General features: G+C 50.0%; 1 protein-coding gene across 3 annotated transcripts in view; it reads left to right on the top strand.

Annotated features, from left to right (window-relative positions):
• The window catches only part of AMMECR1 (AMMECR nuclear protein 1), a 63,343-nt gene extending 40,297 nt beyond the window's left edge, over window positions 1–23,046 (top strand). For 2 of the 3 annotated variants that reach the window (XM_061570439.1, XM_061570440.1), the window contains exons 3-7: window positions 5,319–5,429; window positions 14,386–14,500; window positions 16,046–16,136; window positions 17,426–17,522; window positions 18,517–23,046. In XM_061570439.1, the coding sequence (XP_061426423.1) occupies window positions 5,319–5,429; window positions 14,386–14,500; window positions 16,046–16,136; window positions 17,426–17,522; window positions 18,517–18,631 (529 nt within the window). In that variant the 3' untranslated portion in view covers window positions 18,632–23,046. The remainder of the gene's footprint in view (window positions 1–5,318; window positions 5,430–14,385; window positions 14,501–16,045; window positions 16,137–17,425; window positions 17,523–18,516) is intronic. The other variant, XM_061570441.1, reaches the window with a different exon arrangement.
• Window positions 23,047–25,005: the final 1,959 nt, after the last annotated feature.

The following is a 25,005-nucleotide window of genomic DNA, read 5'->3' as shown; positions in this document are numbered from 1 at the left end:
GTGGTTTGAAACGGCCTGCTTTATGGGGGCCTTAATCATGGACACGCTGTGCCGGTAAGCATTAGAACGGTGATGAACACAGAACAAGAAAATCCAAATTGACAGTGCCGCCACGGCTCTGCGTGTTTTCTTGAATTGCGACGGGAGATCTTGCCTGCCTTCGCAATTAGAAAGCCGCCTGGGGAATTTTTCACGTTTTTTGGGGGGGGGGGGGGGGGGGGGCAGAAGGAACACTGGAAGGTGCTCCGCGTAGAGGGAGACTGTGATCTGAGAGATCAGACGCTGAATGGGGTGCACAGCCGTCTCGGTTGGACAACGCAGCGAAGGACGGAGGGAAGTGGAGAGCGAGAGAGCAGTGCAAGGAGATGTCAGTGCAGGAGACGGTGAGGGCCCAAACGGCCAAGCGACTACGAAGATAAAGGAGAAGTTTGAACCGTACCGCTGCCGTGGTCGTCCTGTGTTACCCACGCGCTTCATTGCGTTTATTGTCGTTGGCCTTGGTTCGCGTGCGCCCTTGCGTTTTCAGATTGCGTCGTGTCGCCGAATTTCTTGGCATTTTATTTGTAAGCAAAATGCAAAAAGGACGACAACGAACGAAAACAAGAGACTCCCCGTCGCCTTTATTTTTTTTTAAAGTATCTGGCTGCGAAACGAAGCAACGCGGCTTTTCCAAAATGTGTTCCGGGGGGTCCCTCAGTCGGACGCGATTGTTCTCGGCGTGGTGGCGGCAGTGTACCCCCGCGGCCGATTGAAAAGCCCCGTGCGCTGTCTGTCGGGCAGGACGCTATTACCTCTAATCATAGAGGGGGAGGCCTCAACCCAGATGGGAGTGCAAAGTCCGATTAAATACTAAACTGGACGAACGCGTCCCCGGGAATAACGGGGTCACTTTGACCTTCGTGATTCTGCACACAAGTGGGCAGAATGCAGTGGGGGGAACAGTTCTGCAGTTTGGAACGTACATTTCAGACACTGTAAAGATGTGGGTTATATAATTGGTGCAATTACCAACTGGCTTTTTATTTGGGCGTAGTGTGTCGTCCAATTAGAGGACTGTAATGGAGTTGAAAATAATTGGCCCATCCATTTTTTATTAAATAAAATACTCGCGGTGGCACACACATCCAGACGAACGGAATTTTTATCCACGTTGGGATGGCGACGGTGAATTTAGTTTCATGTGTCTGTGAAACAGTTGGTTTATTCCATAGCTAAGGCATATTTTTGAATATGGCTTAATTAAGGAAATGACATGCTCTGATATGTTTATCCTTGTGGTGTTTTTGAAATGTTGATGGTGAGTTTTCCTAATTCCGTGAAGCTGTCCCAGTGGTGGCTGTTTTTCTAAACGTGCCTATTTTAAGCCTCGTCTAATTTCAGCCCACGTCAACCTTGCCAACGATCTCTCCCGTCATCCACAACGGGGAAGATCGCAGGTGCAGCGAGTCACTGACACGTCAAAGGCACGGAATGCCTTTATCCGTCTAGCAGTGGATAGATGATGACTGATGACGGCCGTCGGTCATGATATCATTAAGTGCTTCGCATTGGGCAAGCTTAATCAGAATCAGAATATTTATCCCGGACGAATCCGATGAGCTTTAAAATCCCTTTTTCACAGATGTGGCTCAACGGACAAGTGGCTTTTTCACTAAACCATCAAAACAACATCGTCCTGAGCGACCAAATAAAAAGTAAAAATAAATCCCAGAGTGAAATCTTGGAGCGGCTTTCAAAAGCACTGCTGGTGCCCCGATCGTAGCCTTATTGACTGTTTATTGATGAAAGCTTAGGGCACAAATAATAACCTTGAATGTGCCCAATTCTGTCCGATCTTGGAAGCGAAGCGGTGTTAGGCCCGGTTAGTGCTTGGGCGAGCGACCACCACGCACAAACCGGTGTTATAGGCTGTGGGCCTCTGGCCATGTTGTGGTGCATAAAAATCCATTCAGCTGTACAATGTACTCCGCTCCCCCCTTTCACCAACCCACACTGACCAATGAGGTGAAGTATGATCAGAACCCCCCCCCCGAAAAACGACCCACACGGCATGGGAGAGGCTCATGTCCAGCAGTGGATTAGCAAAGTTAGTGTGTGCGTTGTCGCTGCTGATGTCGCGATTGGGTCCCGTTGCCGCTAACAAGTTGGAAATTCATATTCTTTGGGTCTTTCGGTAAAGTCACGTAGATAGGTTAACAGAAAATAACAAAAAAAACACTTTCTGATGACGAACGCTTGTGTTGCGATCGAAACGTCGTAGTTTTTTGTTATTTTCTTTGAACCTATCTATGTGACTTTACCGAAAGACCCAAGGAATATGAATTTCTGCAGTCACGAAAGCTTTAAGTCAAGGTTGAATTTGGAAATTGGTCCTCGGCACCTTGTGATGCCCCTGAGCGCAGCATTGTTCACCGCCACGGAATACCTCTGTCCAGCAGTGGATTGATGATTGCTGATGAGGGCCGTCGGTCGTGATGTCATCCGCCTCTCGCCATCAGACGAACGCGGCTGGAACCGCGGCCATGAGGGCAGTGCTGTGGAATTTGCTGTTCGATGGAAATGGTCTTCATATTTGGGGGGCTGATCGCCACCATCATTGCCACCGGCGCTGCTACCAAAAATATATAATCGCTCTTGGGATCGCAAACACACGAACACACATGCACACACACGTGTACGTATAGATATGTAAAATATATTTCAAAGCGCCACGAAAATAAGGCGTGTGTCATGGCATGGTGGCTTGCTGAAGAGAGTGAAACGGAGGGGATGACGTGTGCGAGGGCCCTGTTTAAACGTCAGCCAACCTCGTCGCTAATAGCCCCTTGTTGCCGCTATTTGAGGCTCGGAGGGAGCGCATTTGGTCGTAGCTGCTGATCTCATCCCCCGAAGCGCCGCAGCTGCCTGAGTCACCCCCCCCCCCCCCCGGCACCGCGCTTAGAACGTCGCTGGCCTCTACGCAGTTGCCGCGACATCTGCCAGATCGCCCGCCGCGTATGTCCATCTCGGTTGTTTTTAGGCGTAAAAACGTAGACCCAGGGCGTGCAAATGGTGTGCCGCCGTCTGGCTGAAGAAGCCCGCTGAACGGACTTTTCTCCTGCAGTGGTTCCGCGATGTCGGCATCCGTTGCCTGACACAAGGTGGTGCGCTGCTCGCTACTCACGTTCCTGAACGGGGGAAATGTCTTCGTCTTTTGACCCAGACAAAGGTGGCGCGATGAGAATATAGTTGGGAGAGAAGTGCATATCTATATTTAGTTTAAACGTGACGACGCAAAAACGTTAACGGCATGCTACCGTTAGTTTTGTTACCGCTCCTAAACGGACAGCGCCAAGCGTGTGCGCAACGTGGATGAAGCCGGAGCTCCGCTTGACCAGCGCTTATCGTGATAGACGAAAAGGAGCGGTTGGGAAAGTGTGCAACGTGTTTTTAATTGCGGCAACTTGTGGCTGGACTGTCTGTCTGGAATTTCCAAGAGCAGACCCCCGCACGATTACTTTGAGATTGTGAACAGCGACGGTCGACGGACGAGTCGGGAACAAAACAATTACGGTAGCGAGCTTATCGCTTTTGCCTTTGACCGCGCGCTCCTCCATTTTCATTTCATCATCTAACCCAGTCAAGTAGAAAGCTGCTGGTAAAAATGTCAACCTGCTTGTGTAATTTCACACATTCGAGACTGTTTATCTCGATTTAACAGGGGGGGGGGCCCTGGGTTGAGTTTTACACACCAAAACAACCGGTTATCGTGCCGTTAAAATAAAAGACGTGCCCGCTGAATAACGGCGAAGAAACGAATCGGCGAGTCCGTAGTGACACGTGCCGCAAAACGCATCCGCCTTACCCCAAGTCCGTAATCCACACGTAACTGGCAACAAAACTGCCAATCTTCATCATATATATAAAAGGCAAAGTTGTGAATGTGTGTCTGTTCAAAATTTTTAGCGTACTTCCCGACATGCAACAAACTGGAAATTTGCCATGTGGGTACTTTTCAGACTGTACACCATGCAAAATTTTTTTAAATACACTTTTTTTGGGGGGGGTTTGGGGGGAGCTCAATAATGCATTTATTTTTTGCACAGCAAGTGAGCTGTGACGTCAAATCTGTCACGTGACCCGCGCATGTGGAGGCGTAACGCATTGTAGTGTAGTGGTGAGTGCGCTGCGCTACGAACCCGGCGACCCGAGTTCGATTCCCGCTCACGGCCACCACCGGTGACGATTATTTTAACCGCTCATGAGCCTCCCCAAGGTCGACTCAGCCTCAAACGAGTAACTGCTGTGGTGTGTGAACATTGCCACTGGGGAGACAAAGGCGGCCGGGCGTGGTGAAGGCAAGTCCCGGGCGAAGCCGGGTAGTACAGCTAGTTAAATATAAAGAGTGAAGGCGTACAAAACCAGGCATCTGAATTTCTGCTGAAAAATAAGATACGAGTCTTTGATGTGCTTTCGGATTGTTAAATTAAGGGTTGTCGGATTGAGTGAGGTATTTCAAGAGTGCTTGCTTAGCTAGGAGCCTCTGGATTAATTTTCCCACGAATTGATGTTACGATTGAATGCTGGGATTCGATTCGAGAATCGAGTCTTGTTCGTATTTTTCGTTTGTACCGTCTGATCTTGTATTGTTCGCCTGGCATGTTCCGTCTCGTTTGTGTTGTCCATCAAGTCTCGTATGTTCTTTACTCGTTTGTACCGTCTGATCTTGTATTGTTCGCCTGGCATGTTCCGTCTCGTTTGTGTTGTCCATCAAGTCTCGTATGTTCTTTACTCGTTTGTACCGTCTGATCTTGTATTGTTCGCCTGGCATGTTCCGTCTCGTTTGTGTTGTCCATCAAGTCTCGTATGTTCTTTACTCGTTTGTACCGTCTGATCTTGTATTGTTCGCCTGGCATGTTCCGTCTCGTTTGTGTTGTCCATCAAGTCTCGTATGTTCTTTACTCGTTTGTACCGTCTGATCTTGTATTGTTCGCCTGGCATGTTCCGTCTCGTTTGTGTTGTCCATCAAGTCTCGTATGTTCTTTACTCGTTTGTATTGCCCGTCTTGGCGGTCGTGTACGTTCCGTATTGTTTCGCGTGGATTGTTTTGTTTTCCATTGCCCCGATGGTAACAGTTACTTACAAAAATTTGCGCATCCAATAGATAATCAATTCTCCCGCGCACAATCCAGTAACGTCGTATCGTGAGCCCGAGTATCGATTTTAATTGCCACTTCCCTGTCGGGTGTTTCGTGTTTTCGGAATCGAATGCTCACCTGAGCGCGTGCGTGCGCGTTGTGTGTCCGCCGCCTGCCCCTCCCCCGTTTTATGCCGGCCAGCCCGCTGTTTGTGACGTGGAAGATCGGACGAGACAAACGCCTGCGTGGTTGCATCGGCACTTTCTCAGCCATGAATCTGCACTCAGGACTCAGGGAATACACCCTAACCAGGTGAGGGGCGTCTTGCCTGGACCATCGCCTGTCAAGGGCACGCACCTGCACCAAAACAATCCACGGTGGTGAGAAACCTTTCCCGGGCCTCTTAATTCGTCTGCCGGTGTTTCTGTCTGTCCGTCTGTCCGTGTCGTCATGGTAACTCATCAAGATGAACCAACACTGGCTTACGTTTGCTTTGCTCGGATGGGTGGCCACCATGCACAAACAGGTTGCTATGGGCTGTTGCGGGGCCACGTGGGCAGCAGAGGGCAGTGTAGCGAAATCCATTGTTGTACTGTACCTCCATTCCCCGGCGTCTATGCATGCCTCGCCTTCGCCAAATCGCAGGTGAAGCCGGATCCAACACCTCCCTCTACACAACCCGCACAGCGTGAAGAGGCCATCATCCAGCAGTGGATTGACAGAAGGGCCCCACGTGTCGCATGTGTGGCATTGCTAGACACTGTTCGGTGAAAATGCTACCCTGCGAATACGCACGTTTCCACGCTTGTGCGTCGCTCTCCGATCTGTTTGATTCTTTATTGTCATGGTGGTGAGATGTTCACTACCTCACCTGGTATACAGGAGGTTGTGGGTTCAATCTCAACCCTGATGCCTGTATATTTGGAGTTTGTGGTCACGTGGATATTTCTCAGGGTCCTGAGGTCTTTCCCTCCACATTTTAGAAATGTGCATTTAGAGTATTTGGTTGCATTACATTTGCGTGTGATAAGCCACTTTGTTGAGTTATCGTTTGTGGCCAGGTCACTTCTGACACAGAGCTGCACAGCTCAGTAGGCCTTACCTGGTAAAATACTATTTTTTTATAGTTTAGTTTATGGCAACCGAATTTCCTTCCTGAAGACGCTCCCAGAACGACGAGCGAAACGTCGGACGTCGTGCCGAGCAGCGGCGTGGCACAACTCGATAGGACACCGGAGAGGCACAACGCGAGCTCTGTTCTTGTGAAACAGTCCCAGCCCGATATCCGTGACCCCCCTCCGCCCCCCGTGTCTTTTTCTGTAGCTGTAAAATAATTCACGAGTGGATAGGGGTGAGGGGGAGTAGGCCTCTCCAGTAGCCCTGAAAGTCACATGATATGAGGTTGACACTGCCCCCCCCCCGCTGGCTATATTTGATTAAACGGGTGGTCCATTTCTACAATTAGTTTGGCAGTTATCGGAGAATGGCTATTGGATTTTTTTAAAGAGAACGGTCTGTTTTGAGACCCGGGTTTCGTCGCTACCGTGCATGTTGGCGGGCGGCGTTGGTGTAATTTGCGTTTTTTTAATTCACTCGCGACCGTGCTTTCCGTTCGATTACCCTCCCCCCCACATTTAATTACCAAACTTTATTAATCATAGCCCCGCCTAATTCTTTACGGTTAAAAGTGATCAAAGTCAAAAGTGTTTCAGCGTTTCTGCTCGAGCCTAGCAATGGGCAGAGCTAATCTCCAGCGGTGGCGATGGGTCACTTGTGGAGATTTAAAATTCACATGTTGGCGTGTAATTATGCATTCTCTCAAATGGATTTGTACGCTGTCTGTATATGTACGTGTGTGATTTGAGTGGTGCGTGTAAGAATCATTTACGTACAGTTTATGGTAATATTTGAGGTCCACTTATGGAGTGACTAAGACATTGACTTGACGCTACAAATGGGACACAATGCAAATGAGACGTTACAATTAAGAACGAGGAGCTAAACGTCAAACGTCATGCCGAGACACAATACAAATGAGGCATTACAAACTAGACGGGCAGCATAAATGAGATGGTACTAAGTAGACACGGTACAATACAGACAGGCAGAACAAACAGTACAATACAAACGGGAACAGACAATACAAACTCGATAAAGAATACGAGATCAATATAATAACACCAAGACAACAATAAGTACTTGCTTGCAATGCATCGATAGTATGAATCCTAACAGTTCGTCACATTGCTTGCTGAATTAAACTATTAAACCTCCGTAAACTTCCCACATTATTTGGAACTCAAGTTATCGGCTCATCTCGGCACATCTCCGATTTGAAGAAAAGAGCACTGATCCCACAGCGCCCACCTTGACGCACTTAGAAATGTTGGTCAGACGTTGAGGTTTTTTCTCACCCCCTTCTCTCGCTTTTAATGAAATTTCAAATTCCCCAGTGCAGTCACGTAAAACGCCGTTTAATATTCTGCCCGTGTTTTTTTTTTTACGGCCACATCCGAATTGCACGCGCTGAATGACGCCAATTGTCTCGGTCCGGATCTTGGTGATCGGCCCACCGACGTTTGAGATTCCGTCCAGGGATGAAACTCATTAGCGGAGCCAGCTGCTAAGATTCCGCCTTTGTTTGTGTTCAGTCAAATCCACGCGACCGACTGCACGAGTTAACGTTGCGCAAAATGGTCAGGACAACAGGCACAACGCCCATTAAAATCTTTTCACTATAATTTGCAAGCACAGGGCGTCGTTCGGGGGAGATGACCTCGTAAACACTGCGATTGTGAAACGGGTATTTAAGATGCCACGCTGCTCTGGAAGTAAATGTCATTTTCCCCCTGGGTAATGCCACCCTTTTTTTAAAGTTATATATTGTTTTTTTTACGATTGTGGTATCGGTATCCCCGGCACGGAAAACACATCCATTCCGAATCCTTGCAGAGCAGCACAAGCATGTGTGTGAGAGAACGGCACGTGAAAGGAAACGCCCTGGAACCACTTCTGAGATTCCCCTTTTCCACGCTTGGGCGACTGCAGTTTCCCCTCGCTGTGTAGAGATGTTCGTCGCGTGACAGTCAAAACGTCGGACCGCCCGACAAGTGCAGCGAAACGTCGGCCGTCGTGCCGAACAAGACGCGGTACAACCTGAAAAACACACTGGATAGTGTGTTCCCTCCCCCCGATCGATTCGTCCGTGCGTTTGGATGCAAAGGTTCATCACACCAGCCTGTGGCAGTGGATTGTAGATGGAGGGTTGCCAGTTCATGAACAAAACGAGGGGTGGAGCAAACGTCAGCTGACGGAGGAATACGCTGAAATGGAAGCCGGTGTAGGTGATTGCGGTAACACCATCGCTCAGGACGCATTGTAGGGAAGTCGCTTGGGAGGCTTTTATTCAGCAGTGGTTTAAGCATGGCTGTTAACAGGTTTTGAATGAGCAAAGGAGTGTTGGTAATACAAACAGTGCATGGCAGGGAGGGGTAGGGCGGTGAGTAATTATTGTTAAATGTTTTATTTTTCCATATCTTGTATGGCATCTGCGGACAACACTCCCTGTTGTTTGTTAAATCGGTAAATGCCAGATGATTATTATTACTTTGCCCTCTGTTGGCTTATTCACTGTCCCTGTGACGCATCACAACGTGGTGACGCGAGGTCTGTGTGACATTATTGGGTTTCATGTGACACCCACTACGACCAGACCGACTCTGAGGGTCTCTACATCACCATCATCATTATTATTATCATCAACATCATACACATCATGATCGTCAACACCGCAGTGATAAGGTGTGTAACGATTTGTAAAATCGTTAATCGGTATCGATCGTGTGAGCTCACGATACGTGTATCGAATAGTGTATCACAATTTGTTTTTGATTCTTATATTTTGTATGTCGTGTGTTAGCCTAACACCTCAATGACCCACATTGTTGAATTTGTATAAAAAATATATATAAATTCTTGGATCGGATCACGACTCTGAATTGTGACAACACGCCCCCTTAATTGATGTCACGATTGTCACCGCTGTTATCATCGTCGTCATAACCGCCGGTGGCATCGTTTTAATTACCGTCAAACATTATCGCTATAATTTCATCACCGTCGTCATTGTCAATGACATCATGCAGCCCGTTGTGTGCCTCGCCAACAGTAACCTGCTGTGTGCTTGGCTACATTTAGATGGAGCTGCTGCAGCCGAGTGAGTTGGTAGTCGAAGTCCACCGCGGATAGCGATCTCACGGAAACGCTTACCCGTTCGTACTTCTGTTAGGGCGACCATCCTAGGAGGGATCTTTTTTCCTAATAATTTCGCTCGAAGCTTTTGTTCACGACGCAGAGAGTTGCGTTCGGTTACGCGCGTGTGTTCTAAAGCCGCGCGTCATCCGCGGAGACGCGAGACTTTAAAACTGGACCGAGAGACTGAAAAAAAAGCGGCGCGCACACAGAGTCCCCCATTCGTCATATTGACCTGCTGAGAAACGTGAGTGGACTTGGCCAGGGCTCGTCGCTGGCAGCGACAGTGCGGCCTCCTAGCGACAATAACAAACCGGGTGCCCGTCACAGGAGGGCAACACGCGCCCAAGAGCACGACCCACCGCGGAGACGGAGCGGTGACATGGGCTCGTGCGCAGGTGCTAGATGGGGTTTGCTGCGCTACGAACCCGGCCATCCGAGTTCGATTCCCACTCGCGGCCACCAACACGAGCGACGATTATCTGAACCGGTCCTGGGCTCCCCGAGGTCGACTCGGCCATAATATGAGTACCCGAGAGACAAAGGCGGCCGTGCGTGGTGTTGGCCAACCCACCCTTCCGTGTGCCATGCCGGCCTTCATAGGTGCTCGATAATGGCACAATCCCCAACAGTCTGTTATGGCTCTACAGGGGCTCTTTGTCTTTGTGTGTAACACATATACTCTTCTTGTGTGTGCGCACGTCACCTCCACTGTGTGCATCTCTGCTCATTCCCATCCGCTTCACTAATCTCCGCTGCTCGCCCACGGCTACGATCTGCCCGGCGACAGGCACGAGGCCTGGCTGTGATTGGCTGCTTCTCCAATGTGCCGCCGTCTCATTGGTCGCTTACCCGGCACGGGCTGCCCCCCCCCTCCACCCGGTCCTCCTGTCGCTGGGGCTCTGCCCTCACTCGTGCAGCATCATCAGTTTCGTCAACAGCAGCAGCAGCAGCATCATCATCAGCCGCAATAACAAAAGCAGTGCCATCCGCAGCAGTAGCATCATCAGTAGCATGCTCTTCAGCATGAGTGGTATATAATCATCATCGTCATCAGCAGCAGCAGTAGTCGCAGTACCGTGAGCATCATCATCTTTGTCAGCAGTAGCTAATGTAACCGTAGCCATCATGACTATCGGCAACAATAGGAAAAGCAGTACGAATACCATCATGATCATAATTGGCATTGGCAACAATAGCAGATACAGCAGTAGCACCATCATAATCATCAGTAGCAGCACCATCATAATCATCAGTAGCAGCACCATCATAATCATCAGTAGCAGCACCATCATAATCATCAGCAGCAGCATCATAATCATCAGCAGCAGCACCATCATAATCATCAGCAGCAGCACCATCATAATCATCAGCAGCAGCACCATCATAATCATCATCAGCAGCAGCACCATCATAATCATCAGCATTAGCACCATCATAATCCATCAGCAGTAGCACCATCATAATCATCAGCAGCAGCACCATCATAATCATCAGCAGCAGCACCATCATAATCATCAGCAGCAGCACCATCATAATCAGCAGCAGCACCATCATAATCATCAGCAGCAGCACCATCATAATCATCAGCAGCAGCACCACCATAATCATCAGCAGCAGCACCATCATAATCATCAGCAGCAGCACCATCATAATCATCAGCAGCAGGACCATCATAATCATCAGCAGCAGCACCATCATAATCATCAGCAGCAGCACCATCATAATCATCAGCAGCAGCACCATCATAATCATCAGCAGCAGCACCATCATAATCATCAGCAGCAGCACCATCATAATCATCAGCAGCAGCACCATCATAATCATCAGCAGCAGCACATCATAATCATCATCAGCAGCAGCCACATCATAATCATCAGCAGCAGCATCATAATCATCAGTAGCACCATCATAATCATCAGCAGCAGCAGCACCATCATAATCAGCAGCAACAGCACCATCAATCATCAGCAGCAGCAGCACCATCATAATCATCAGCAGCAGCAGCACCATCATAATCATCAGCATTAGCACCATCATAATCATCATCAGCAGCAGCACCATCATAATCATCATCAGCAGTAGCACCATCATAATCATCAGCAGCAGCACCATCATAATCATCAGCAGCAGCACCATCATAATCATCAGCAGCAGCCATCAATCATCAAGCCCATAATCAGCAGCAGCACCATCATAATCATCAGCAGCAGCACCATCATAATCATCAGCAGCAGCATCCTAATCATCATCAGCAGCATCATAATCATCATCAGCAGCACCATCATAATCATCAGCAGCAGCACCATCATAATCATCAGCAGCAGCACCATCATAATCAGCAGCAGCACCATCATAATCATCAGCAGCAGCATCATAATCATCATCAGTAGCACCATCATAATCATCAGCAGCAGCAGCACCATCATAATCAGCAGCAACAGCACCATCATAATCATCAGCAGCACCAGCACCATCATAATCAGCAGCACCAGCACCATCATAATCAGCAGCAGCAGCACCATCATAATCATCAGCAGCAGCACCATCATAATCATCAGCATTAGCACCATCATAATCCATCAGCAGTAGCACCATCATAATCATCAGCAGTAGCACCATCATAATCATCATCATCAGCAGCACAATCATCATCAGCAGCACCATCATCATCGGCGGCAGCAGCAGTGAGAAAAGCATCGGCGGAATAAAATCAGAGCAGCAATTGAATTGTGCCGGGGTAGAAGCACAAAGACGTTGTGGGTCGAGGGGTTAACGGTTTGGTGTCTCCGCAGCTCCCGGCACCGAGAGCGGCCGCGCCACAGATGCCGCACGGTGGCAGCGGACGTGGCCGTTGTAATTATAGGGCGGTCGCTCGCCTGTTGGGTCGCGTGGGAAGCCGCCTATAAATAATCGACTGGAGGAAAAGCCCTCCCAGCCATTGCCGGGTTTGACGAAAGGAGTTCGTGGGCGGTGGCGGCGTCATTGTGGCGTGTGACGCTGCCGTGTTGATGAAAACAGCCGGGTCTCGTTATCGGCCGTGGTCGCTCCGTTGCTGGACGAAGGCCCTCCCACCCCCCCCCAAGTTTCAAGTTTCATTTATTAGGTACATAGCCCTGTGAGCCATTCGGCTCTTGAATCGGGTGCAACCGCAACAAACAAAAAAACAAAAACATGAACCAGAAAACTACGTGCAAACAGAAAATCCAAGAAAAGACAGCAAAATATTGCAGAAAAAGCACCGTACACCAACACTGTGTGCAAAAATCCCAGTGGGATGCAAGTCAAACAAAAAAGCCGTCACCCTCCCGCGTGAGATCCACGATGCAGAAAATTCCGTCAGCACCTGCGCGTGTTGAGATGTTTATCACATTCCATGATGTCTCTTCCCCGAGGCCGTATTACATTGATGGTGCTGTTTGTTGCTGGCCGTTTTATATTTTTGGTCGTTGCCCGTCAACTTTGTTAACAAAAAACTAAAATATAACCCATGACAGTTAGACCAAAATGTTTACATTTTCATAGCTTATATTTTATAAATTCGATTTAAAGCTTCTTTCGTGACTGCAGGGATTCCTCTTCTTGGTTCTTTCGGTAAAGTCACGTAGAAGGGAAATAATGAAATAATATAAAAATATTGAACAATTAAATTTCTCACAACGTTTCGACTGCAACACAAGCAATCATCATCAGATGTGAAATCCACAGCAAGAAATTTCATTTTATTATTTCTCTTCTACGTGACTTTACCAAAAGAACCAATAATATATTTTATAAGTTGTGTGAAAGACCAAATTTACCATAATTGGTTTTTTTTGTGTATGTACAGTCATTGGTGATGAGGCTCAAACCATGAACTCACTCGCTACACTTGAGGACCTGGATCCGAACCCAGGTTGTTGGCAATGCCGGCTCAGAGATCTGACTTTTGAGCCACCCAGCCACCGCAGCTGAATAGATAATCATACGTAACGCCGTTCAGAAAGTTGTCGTCAAAGTCATTTCATAATGAACACGAATAGAGAACTGTCTTTGTTTTTTTTGTTAATTGATTGATTTGTAGAACTGTGTGTGGAAATGTCGTCATCGTCAGCCATGATCAACCCATTAGCGGGTGAAGGCCTCAAGCCGATGCCACCTCTCCCTATCCTCCTGTTGTCCCACTATTTATACAGCTTCTGTCGGATAGACTGTGGAAATCTTAACAGTGGAAACATTGGTTTTTTTTTTAGATGCAAGTCCACTTCCATCGCGGGTGGTGTCGCCACCACGCCCAGTTCAACTGGCCCAGCGTTTGAGGGAATCGGATTACCTCTTGAGAGCAAGAGAAATTTTCAGGGAAATTGACGCAGGTTATTTATAAAGTGTCATCGTATGAGGATGTTTAAGAAATAAAAAAAAACTGCCAGCGTCCCGTTCTGCACGGCCGCCGAACATCGAACATCACTAAATAACGCGCCCCCCCCCCTCTCCCTCCACTCCCTTCCCAAAAACCAGCTGAGCGGCATTTAAAAATAAACGTGAAGGACTATATTCTGCATGCTGGTTTCACGCTCCACCTCTTACGATGCAGCCCTAGGTAAACAGGGGCCCGCCAGAGGATTGGAGAGCGAGGAGAGGGGAATTTCTAAAAGCAGCCCCCCCCCCCCGCTGCGAACGCGGGCAGTAAAAATAACACAGCTACCAGCCCTGTGTCCATTGAGCGGGCCTCCATCTTGTCAAGGTGGGGGGGGGGGAGGGGTGTTTGACCGCGCCAAACAAAAGTGAGCACCTTAAATAAAATGTTAAGGCGCAGGCCTGCAATTGTGCTTGTGCAAGTCTTTGCTTGTGGAAGGAGCCCTCGCGAGGGGGAATTCGGGAGAGCTCCTTGGAAAAAGTGTGTTTTGGCCTACTCCTACGGTGGCCCACTTACATCGATGATGGGTGTCTGCACCTGTACAAGCAAGCCTCTGTCTATGCGCGCATGTGTCTACTTGCGTGTAACGCCGGGTGCCTGCGTGTGCCTGCGTCCTCCCAGTGCCCTTAAGGACAGTCGCTTTCCTGCCATGACGCGGGAGGAGCTTCCGCGGCTGTTCTGCTCCGTGTCGCTTCTCACCAACTTTGAGGAAGCGGATGACTACCTCGACTGGGAGGTCAGGGTGACTCCCAGCGTACACCACCAACACCAGCAGCAGCATCACCAGCATAATCGCCACCATGACTATTACTACTCTTAGGTTTTTTCGGTAAAGTCACGCAAGTAAAAAATAATAATACAATAAAATAAAAATAAATGAAACATTAGTAAATTAAATCATGACGTTTCGGAGGCAACACAAGTCTCCGTCTTCAGGTGGGATCGTCACAGCTAGATTTACTGTACAGTAAATCAGCATTAACACCAAATTTGGCTGTGACGGTCCCACCTGAAGACGGAGGCTTGTGTTGCCTCCGAAACGTCGTGATTTAATTGAGTTACTTTTCATTTATTTTTTATTTTATTATTATCTTACGTGACTTTACCGAAAAAACCTAAGAGTATGAATCCTTGCAGTCACGAAAGCTTCAAATCTAGAATCACTATTACTCACTGCTAACATTAGCATTATCCACCGCTACCATGATCACTATTATATCAGCATTAACACCACTATTGCGATTAGTATCACCACCGTCATTACCAACACCATCGTTACTCCTACTTCTGCCACCAACACTGGCACCAATACCACCACCACCACCATCGTGTTCACTGTCATCAATTAGAATAATTTCGTCAACTTGGTATTCGTGCAATTCTTGCAGATCAAAGCCACCGCTAAGAAAGGTGCAGTGTTTCACAAAGTCTGTAGTAGTTCCACGATAGGGAGTGATATTGTTGTGGTTCAACCAAATTTACTAATTTGTGGTGTAATTGTTCAATTTTGGCAAATTTCGGACCTTCACGCCCTGGCCTACTCCTTTCGAATGACGTTGGGGGAATCTTTTAACGCCCGCTGCGAAGCGGGCGGCGCTTGTCCACTGCGCCCAACCAGGGCAGCCTGGATTAAAACGGTGAACCTCTGCAGCAAGTGGCAAACACGCCACCGCTGTGCCACGCCACCCCCCCCCACCCCAACGTGGCCCAGGGGTAGTGCGTTGTTCTCACGGCACTGCTGTCACATCACCCCCCCCCCCCAACACCACAATCGACAAACAACACCACTGTTGAGACTTGCACGAGCACCGCTGTCACCAGAACAACCACCACCGCAGTTGCCACCGGCTCTTATGTCCACCAACACGAAGTTTAGAGTGCCTCGCAATCGGAAGGTTGCGAGTTCAAATCCTGGTTGGGGGTTATCTCAGCCCATCATCCTTCAATGGTCGATAACGTTTGGTACCACTTTGCGGGAAGTCACCAATGGTTTTCCCATGTATGGACAGACTCACCCCTGGCATATGAATGTGAAATTTCCACAAATCGCTCAGGCCTGCGAACAGGCGATGAGCCACCGCCTTAACGCTCGTGCGAGCGGGAAATCAATTTGACTCTTGTAACTAGCGGAACCGTGACCGTCCCCGCTAGCGCCAAGCCCCGTCGTCACGACCGGCACGGCGCTCGTGCCCTCTCCGCAGTCTCCTCGTACTGAACCCCGGTGGGGCGGGGGAGGGGAGTAGCTCAGTTGTTTACCGGTGGCGATGGTCTCCCTTTGCAGGTGGGCGTGCACGGCATCCGGATAGAGTTCTGCAACGAGAAGGGCGTCAAGCGAACGGCCACCTACCTGCCCGAGGTGGCCAAGGAGCAAGGTAAAGGAGGAGGCAGCACGCACGCTCGCTCGCACTCGCTCGGAGAGTGTTGACGATGACGAGTTCTCTTGCACGTACCGTAGCAGTTCTCTGGTCCACGCCCCCGTGTCCCCGCTCGCACGTCGGGCAACCAACACAATCTTCTTCTTTCGTATGGCTGCTGCTGTAGATGCAGAGCGCGACAACTACAATTTCATATTCAGATAACCGCGTCAGGAGCAGTAGCGGAGTGTATCGGCATGATGTCTCGTATTTGTGGATCGAGCCATTACGTCGTTGTACGTTGCACGGTTTGTTCTGGATGACCGCAGTCCGCATACTACTGGAGAGTTTTTACTACTCCATTGTGCGTCAGTTGTCCACACCTGCCATGGTTTGTGCGGATGGGGATTTAGGGTAGAGCATGAGCTTTCGTGGAAGATCAAACCCAACACAATCATTCTTCTATTGCTGCTCGAGGAGGGATGTTTGGTGGTCGTCGTGAAGCTGCGCAACCTCTATTGTCCCCACGCACCGCTCGCACTGCCGAGCACGCACCCCGCCACCACCTCCACCACCACCCCCCTCCACCTTCACACCACCACCACCCCCCTCCACCACCCCCATCCACCTCCACACAACCTCCACCACCCCCCTCCACCTCCACCACCCCCCTCCACCTCCACCACCCCCATCCACCTCCACACAACCACCACCACCTCCACCACCCCCCTCCACCTTCACACCACCACCACCCCCCTCCACCACCCCCACCACCACCACCACCCCCCTCCACCACTCCCATCCACCTCCACCACCCCCCTCCACCAGCCACCTCCACACAACCACCACCACCCCACTCCACCTCAACACCACCATCTCCCCATCTCCACCCTCCACACCACCACCACCACCACCCCATCTCCACACCCCCCACCATTACCCAAACAAGCCCCAACTTGTATCCGGAGGAATGGGCGGGACCTAAAGAAGAACGGGGCGGAGCCCTACAGAGGTGGATCTCACCTCTTAATTTTACGTAATAAATGCGTAGAATCAAAAACTGCAGCTGGCAGTAGCAGCAGCAGCAGCATAGCTTTTAGTGCCGCAGACGCCACCACGGGCCGTTGAATAATGATGAGTGACATTTGGTATTCGTGCCACTCCTGATGGGAGCAGGGCTATCTCAGAGGCGCCCTGTTTCGCCCCCGAAGGCATTGCGTTTCACAGAAGGTGTGATCCGATGCGTCCGTTCCACCACTGTTGAGTTGTGGGTGTGGAGCGGTTGTAACTCGCGTGCGCTGCTGCAGGATGGGACCAGATTCAGACGATTGATTCGCTGCTACGTAAGGGTGGCTACAAGGCACCCATCTCTACTGACTTCAGGAAGACCATCAAACTGACCAGGTGACTTGTGGAAAGAAGAAAGGCAAAGCTCGGTTCTGTGATTCGGGACGTACATTTTAGAACGCGTGTAATTATTGTGCGATGTTGTTGTATAAATGGACAAAATTACTGTTGCTACGAAACTCGCTGAGCTCTTGATTGCTCGTCGAAAACAGACGTGGACTCATTGGTTTCCTCCCAACACAACAAATGCTCCTCCTCATCATGGGCTTGGCCTAACATCACAGTGCAGGATCGTCCTGAAAATGCATGCTTGAGACTGTGCTCCTGTTAGACACACGCAGACAGATAAAGGTACACACAGACTGACGCACGTACGTACGTACGTATGTATGGCGATACGTGGAGTATGCACACACGCAGCCCCAGCCATCTACGGATAAACACGCAAAGCGGTTCATAGGATCACAGCCACACACAGCTGTTCACACACGTACAGGTGGGCTCGGGGTTTGCTGCCATGGTGTCATGGTTAGCACGCTGCACTGGAAATCCCACGGGTTGCCGGTTCGATCTCCCGGCACAAAGAGCTGTAAATATGTGATTCTTTCGGTAAAGTCACGTAGAAGGGAAATAATAAAATAATAAAAATATCAAAATACAATTCTTTTACTACGTTTCGACTGTGACACAAGCAATCATCATCATCATCGTGTTTGAAATCCACAGCAAGAAAAATGAAAAAATATGGGGTAAGTTTCTTAAATCCCCACCGCCCCAACCCCCACCTCTTTTCACCCAGCAGTGTAAATGGGTACAGCGCAGCTGATCCGGTAGAGATCTTGTGTGGTGGGGTAAAGTGTGGGTACTCCCAGCTGGCCAGCATGGAAGAATAGATCAACACCTCCTTTTCTAGCGGACTCTAGAACTCCCTCTACAATAGGTGGGAGATCCTTCTGCCAGCAGTGGCACGAGCAAGAAATTTCAGGGCTTCACCTTTACATTAAACACTCTTGCCGTGCTGCCGCCCCTCCCCCCCCCTCCTCCTCCGCAGATACCGCAGTGAGAAGGTAACGGTGAGCTACTCGGACTACCTGGCCTCGCGACACCAGACCGTCCACAACGGCGTCACCTACCCAACCGCCCCCCACTACGCGCACTACTCCTGACGGCGCGCCCCCCGCGGGCCCCCGCCCCCGCCGCCGCTAGGCCGACCTCGCACCACCCGGGACCAAGTGGCCCCCCGCGGGGGGGGCTCGGCGCGACGCGAGGGCGAGCCCCCCCGGCTGCCCCCCGCGGAACACTCGTGAGGGCGTTCGCGTCCAAAAGGCGGTCGCACCGGCGGTCCGGTGCGCTCGCCACGGCTCCCACCCCTCCCTCCCGGCCCCCCCCCCCCTTCCCCATTACAACCCCTGACCTCGTGGTCAAGCCCAGTTATGTTTTAAAAGCTTTGGCGGTTGTTTACTCGCGCCAGCATGACCTGGAAAGCGGGGGTTGTTATTACTTTTTTATGTTATTAGTATGGTTGTTCTTTTAAATGCAATGGCTTTTATGTTACTCCAGAGTAGGCAAGTAACGATTTGGTGGGTTTTCGCATTTCGGCATCGCTTATCTGATTGAGCAATCGGTTTATTTTCCAACTAACAATAGCAGTCATCTATCCACTGCTTTATTTGTACTGCATCTACCGTCCCGCCTGTCCCGCTGCCTTGCACGCACACTCTTTTGCTCGTAACGTCCATCTCATTTGTACCGTCTGCCTTGCTTTTTTTACCGTCTTTGTACTCTCTCGTTCGCCTCGTTGGCCTAAACGTGACATCAACGTACAATTCCCGCGCAACGATTTTTCGCAAATCGCAAAAGCGAGTGGAGTTCCTTCCCCCCCCCCCCCCGCTTGCACGGTTTCCATTCGTGCAACGTGAGCGTGGCGTGTAAGTAAAAAAACAAAAAAATCTTATTTCAACCGACGAACTGACGCATCGTCGTTACGTGCCTACTCGGAAGCCCTCGCTCGGCCCTAACGGGGGTGGTGGCTGTGAGGGGGGGCGGCGCGGTCTTCAACACAACAACAACAACAACAACGGCCGCTGTTTAAACCGATAATCTCTCGCGGGATCCGGACTGTGTTCGGGCTACGTGCCGGCGATTGTAAGCCACCCTCTACGCGTCCGTTCCCCCCCCCCCCGACACAGTTGGATTCCCGTTACGCTTGGAGTTACCTTCGCTCGGCCGATCTCCCATCGCTCGCGCCGCTGGAATTTGCACTACGAGCCGAGAGCCGCCCCCTTCTGTACTCCCACCGCACCATCGTCGCTCTGCCGTGTAACCGCTCGATGATGAACATAAGAATATTTGAGGGCAATCGTCGTTGCTGCAAGTTGTCGCTGGCAATAGTGGCCGCGATTTTCAGTTTCCGAAATCCGGATGATTCTGTTGGCTGCGAATCCCCCCTTGTGTGCATTTGGGACGCATCGTCCAGTTGGACAGCAGATAGAAGTCACGTGACTAACCTCCCGAGGTTTTGTGTGCTCTGTAGACCAATCGTTGTTCATGAAAAACACACTTTTAAGAAAAGTTTTTCTTTGGCCAGAGGGAGTTCTGTCACTGCGTCCATAGCCCCATAACCAAATCACCCGCAGTGCACCCGTCAGATATTTTAAGCCTGCATGGTACATTGATGAGTGACCACCACGCACAAAGAGGTTGCCATGGGCTTGCTGGCGGAGCTCATGTGGTGGGCAGCCAGAGGGCAGTGCAGAAAAATCCGTTGTACTGTGCTTCTATGCTCCCTATCTCACAGTGACCAGTGTGATGAAGTGTTGTCAGAAAACCCACACAAACTGTGTGGAGAGCCCCCGCATCCAACAGTGGCTTGACTAACGGGGTTGACACACGTCACCGGTACTTGTGAAGGGGGCCCTGTCCGTTGGCCGTAGTTGCTCATGGGAAATGTGTTTTGCCGGCGACGGTTGTCTTAAAATTATCATCGTGCATCCTCGACCTTTTACAGACGTACGGCATCGATCGCGCCGACCTTTTAACCTTAGACGAGCATTACAAATTCTAGCTTCACCTTGTTTGTAAAATCTGCAGCAGTAACAAAACTTGCAATGGGGGGGTGGTGGTGGTGGTGGGGGAGGGCAAGGCTAGTCCAGATGCCACGACTCGTCTCTTGATCGTTCGCTGTGGACGGAAATGTCACTCGTCGCGCTGAGTTCCCAGCGCAGCGCCGCAAAGCACTGCACCATTGCGCTCCACCCCAGTAAGGGTGTGTGTGCGCACACGTATGGCGCGTGTCGATGTATATGCAATAAGTATATACATGTCACAGCGTGGGGGGGCGGCGGTCATGTCCTGAGCTAGTGGTGACAATTCCACATTCCTATGGCAGGGAACAAGTCTATTCATGGGATGACCAAAATGCACGTAAATCAAAATACACGAATCAATCTGATGCATATATGTGCCTGCCTGACCCTCTGCTCACAACCATTAAGAACCACCATCATAGTGGACAGGCCCCGGGTAAAGTCGGAACCATTTCCTTTTCTCCTTGGAGGTGCGAAATCAAATTTCCGTCTTTGGTTCTTATTTTTACCACATAGTTGAAGAGCAACGACAACTCGTGGTCAAAAGGAAATCCAGAAAGGCGGAGGAAAGCGACGCACTTTACGATCATCGTTGATGCACGCCAGGGGGAGGGGGGGGGGCGACGTTTTACTTGCATGGGGTTTTGTCTGCGGTGGTGGGGGGCCAAGGGAATTCCAAGTCAAGCGGTTGATCTGCACCACTGCACCATGGCTGCTGTTATTGCTGCTGCTGATGCTGATGTTGCTGCTGTTACTCTTCACGGTTGAATCGAAAACTTTCAAGACGAAAGTTGAACAATTCCGGATAAATCTCTTTTTATGCCATTTTTACATTTCTTTTTTCTTCTTCTTTGGAAAAATTATTGAAGCAAGAAATCGAGTTGATGTTAAGGGTTGCGTTCATGTAACCGATTTAAACCATCACGGTGCGATAAACTTTTTTTGTAACTTTTATTTTTAAAAGAAGAGGCTGGTATATTTGTATTACCGCCTTGTTCAGTGTTCGAGGCAGCCATGGCGCAGTGAAAAGTGCAGGGATGTCACGGTAAATCCCCTTCCTGTGTCTCCTCCGTTGGCGGCGGTGGATTCAATTTCTCTCTCTGTGGCTTGACCCATCCTCTTGCTGTCGTGTTCGTTTCGCCGAATCGTCGTTTGTGTACTTTGTCGTATGTAGTCGGCTCGGCCCAGTGGTGACTACGGCCACCCCGAGCTCACTCGGCCGTCGAGCTCTTCACCGTTGATGGATTTTGTCCGAGTTTTGTTTGAGATGTTTCCTTCTCCCGTCATCTCGCTCTCTCTGTCCACTCTGTCCGTCATTGCGTTTACATGCTTCGCGGGCCATGAGACATCCTGCCCGGCAACGACGTCTGGTCAATTTGGATGTCACGACAGCCACACGACCCAAGCCACGACGTCGGGAGAACACTACCCAACGTACAATCGCAACGGTGACATCGTCCATCCAAAAAAATTCTGTCTCCGATTTTTTTTTCTCTCCCTTCCCATCTAGGTTCAGTTTTCTTTATGCAGCCACTATAAATAATTGGCCGGAAATGGCGTTTTGAAGAACAAGGCTGCCAGTTTATGCACAGATTGTGTTGCAATTACAAGTTTACAGCAGGGGTGCGGGATCTAAACGATGTGTCGATTCAAATCGATTCGCGTGCATCGGATCACGCGGGCACGTCAGAATCAATGTTGGTTTTGCGATTCGAATTTACCGTCTGTATGCAATGGGCTCACGCTCGCCGCTGCAGCCCACTGGAGGCGCTGTCGTTTATCGCCACGATGTAAGAAAATCGATGTACGGAATCTATTCTCGTGTTTAAAAAAAAAAACGCTGACCTACAATCGTAACGATTCATCGCTTAGCCAGAAACCGAGGTGGTGGTGGGGGGGGGGATGAATAGCTCCACTCGTTGACTAAAGGTAATGTCTTTCCTGAGGGACCCCCCCCCCCCCCCATCAATCCTCTGCTCTCTTTGTCCCACGCCGACGCCTTCTCTGCACCGTGTCTCTCTTTGTATCTCACGGTCATCATCGCCCCCCCCCCCCCCCCCCGTTCTCTTGAATTGACATCGAGAGAGAGCCGGTCTTTGTTGGTTGCAGCAATAAGGTGTTCAATTGCAAAGGCGAATGCTGCTAAAGAATAAAAAGGGAAACCAGGCCTTAATAACGTGCCATTTATAGTCGCGAAGGAACAATTTCTATGAAGTGCTGAATCGCTCAAGAGGCTTTTTTTTATTATTTTTGCGTTAACCTTTCCGTTCCGTTGGGTTACGCGTTGATTTCATCGGGTTTGAAAGCAATCGAAGCAAAAATGAAGCCAACAACGTTATCTTTTAGAATCCACACTGGAGCTTTTCTTGATTGTAGATTATTTCAATCCAACGGTGTAATGCACAAAAACGAGCAACACTTGTAAAAACAGTGGTAAGAACTTAAGTGGCCAGTCAAACAAAATGGGTACCAAATAAAAACAAAACAAACGTGAAGTGAAGCCAATGTACATCTATAACGTCTATGTTTAAAAGGAAAAAAAAAATCTTGATTCCCCCCCCCCCCCCCACTTGAAATGCTTTTTCTGCACCGATCGGGGGTGGAGGCTCTCTCTAAAAGGTCACATGGCGTGTCTGTGACGTCACGGGCAGAAGTCTGTGGCCGACAGCGACGCGCACGTGAACGCCGGAGATTTCGGATTCAAAGGAAACTTCGCGAAATCTGCACGGGGAAGGTGGTGTGGGTCGCGGGGGGGGGGTGATGGGCGTAGTGAATAATTCCACGTGGACCGAAGGAGAGCTGCGTCGTTCACGTGTGAGGCTTTAAAACGAGTGATAAACTTGAATCGTGTAAAAAACTAAAACAAAATTGGTGCTATTTTGGTTTAAATATGTCACGGGGACTCGCCTTTGGGCTTGTCGCCATTCTTATTTTTTTCGAACGTACGATACAGATCATGCGGTTTATAAATAACCGCAGTCTTCTTTGGCGCAAGTGCGGGCGCCCCTGGCCGTGGTGGGGAACACCGCGGGGGGTGCCGAGTTTATTTTTTGCGCGCGGGGCGAGGGGGGGAAGAGAGTTGTCGTTGGTGCGAGCAGGAAGGAGGACGAGGAGGATGAGGATGGGTTTTCCGAGACCGGGTTTTTTTTTCACGCTCCCAAACGAGTTGTTGTTGTTGATGCTCTCTCGAGGTTTTGGTCATCTCGCCCACGTTGGGCTCGCTGGCGTTGCTTCCAAGTTCGCCGCCGCGTTTTTACATCGAGAAATGTGTCCCTGCACGGGCGATTCGGAGAAACCAACAAAAAAAAACCTCTCAACGAACGCGCTCGCGACGCCGAGTTAATGCAACGCTCGCGACGCAAAACGTGCAAAGTTCCGTTGTCTGGAATTTCACCCCAACATGAAACAAAAAAAGTTCTGGCTGGAGCCGCTCCACCACGGCGTATAACCCGGTGTTGTAAACTGCTGCCCCCCCTCCTACACCACGGTGTACTCGGCGTGCCTCTCACCATCAACCCCCCCCCCTCCTACACCACGATGTTCGCGCGCTCGGCGATTTGTCGCGTTCAAGCAGCCAGGGCGGCCTGGGGCTTCTCGGACTCTCCGGCCCTCTGGTCCACAGAGTGCGGATGGCCGGACTAGAAACTTCCTTTTGCCTCTCGGGCGCAAAGAAGGAAGGGGAGGGGGGGCCGAGAGCGCCGGAGGTTTGCGAGCGACCCCCTCCCCCAGTTTATGAATTTTACCCGGCAGGGGGGGGGGGGCCTCCCCCAGCCCCCCCCAGCCCCCCCCCCCCCCCCCCGTTTGCTCCAACAAAACCAGGCGTGAGAATTTCAAACTTAACTGTTGCGTCTTCTTGGTTCTTTCAGGTAAAGTCACGTAGAAGGGAAGTAGTAAAATAATTAAAATAAAACATAATAAAATAATTCTCACGACGTTTCGGCCACAACGCAAAAGAACCAAGAAGATGAATCCCTGCAGTCACGAAAGCTTTAAATCGAAACTTAACTGTTGCGGTCGGGACGATTATAAGTTGGGGGGTGGGGGGGCCAGGGGGGTGGGGGGCCAGCGGAGTGGGGGGCCAGGGGGGTGGGGGGCAAGTAAGAGTTGGGAAGGGGTTGAGCTGCATCTGGGATGCCGCGGCTGGAAGGAAAAGCGTGCGCAGTGCAATTTGAAAATCTACCGGAGCAGCAGCAGAGGCCTCGACATTTGATCGGAGCAGACACGAGACGTATCATCACCATCGTTTCCCCCCTCTGTGGCTGCGTTCGTTTTACTCTTGAAACGTGTGTGTGCACTATGTATGTGTACGTATGTACATATATGTATGAGTATATATACTGTATACGATATTGCAGTGTATATATGTATACAGTATATATTATTTTTTACTCTATGTAATATGTATATACGGCATCTCGTACGTGTGTGTACGTGTGTACCGCGTAGAAACGTAT

Source organism: Lethenteron reissneri, chromosome 45 (genome assembly GCF_015708825.2).
Source record: "Lethenteron reissneri isolate LAM-NWPU_2019-01 chromosome 45, ASM1570882v1, whole genome shotgun sequence".
Lineage (NCBI taxonomy): Eukaryota > Metazoa > Chordata > Hyperoartia > Petromyzontiformes > Petromyzontidae > Lethenteron > Lethenteron reissneri.
The sequence above is the reverse complement of the archived record's forward strand: the minus strand, read 5'-3'. Positions and strand labels throughout refer to the sequence as shown.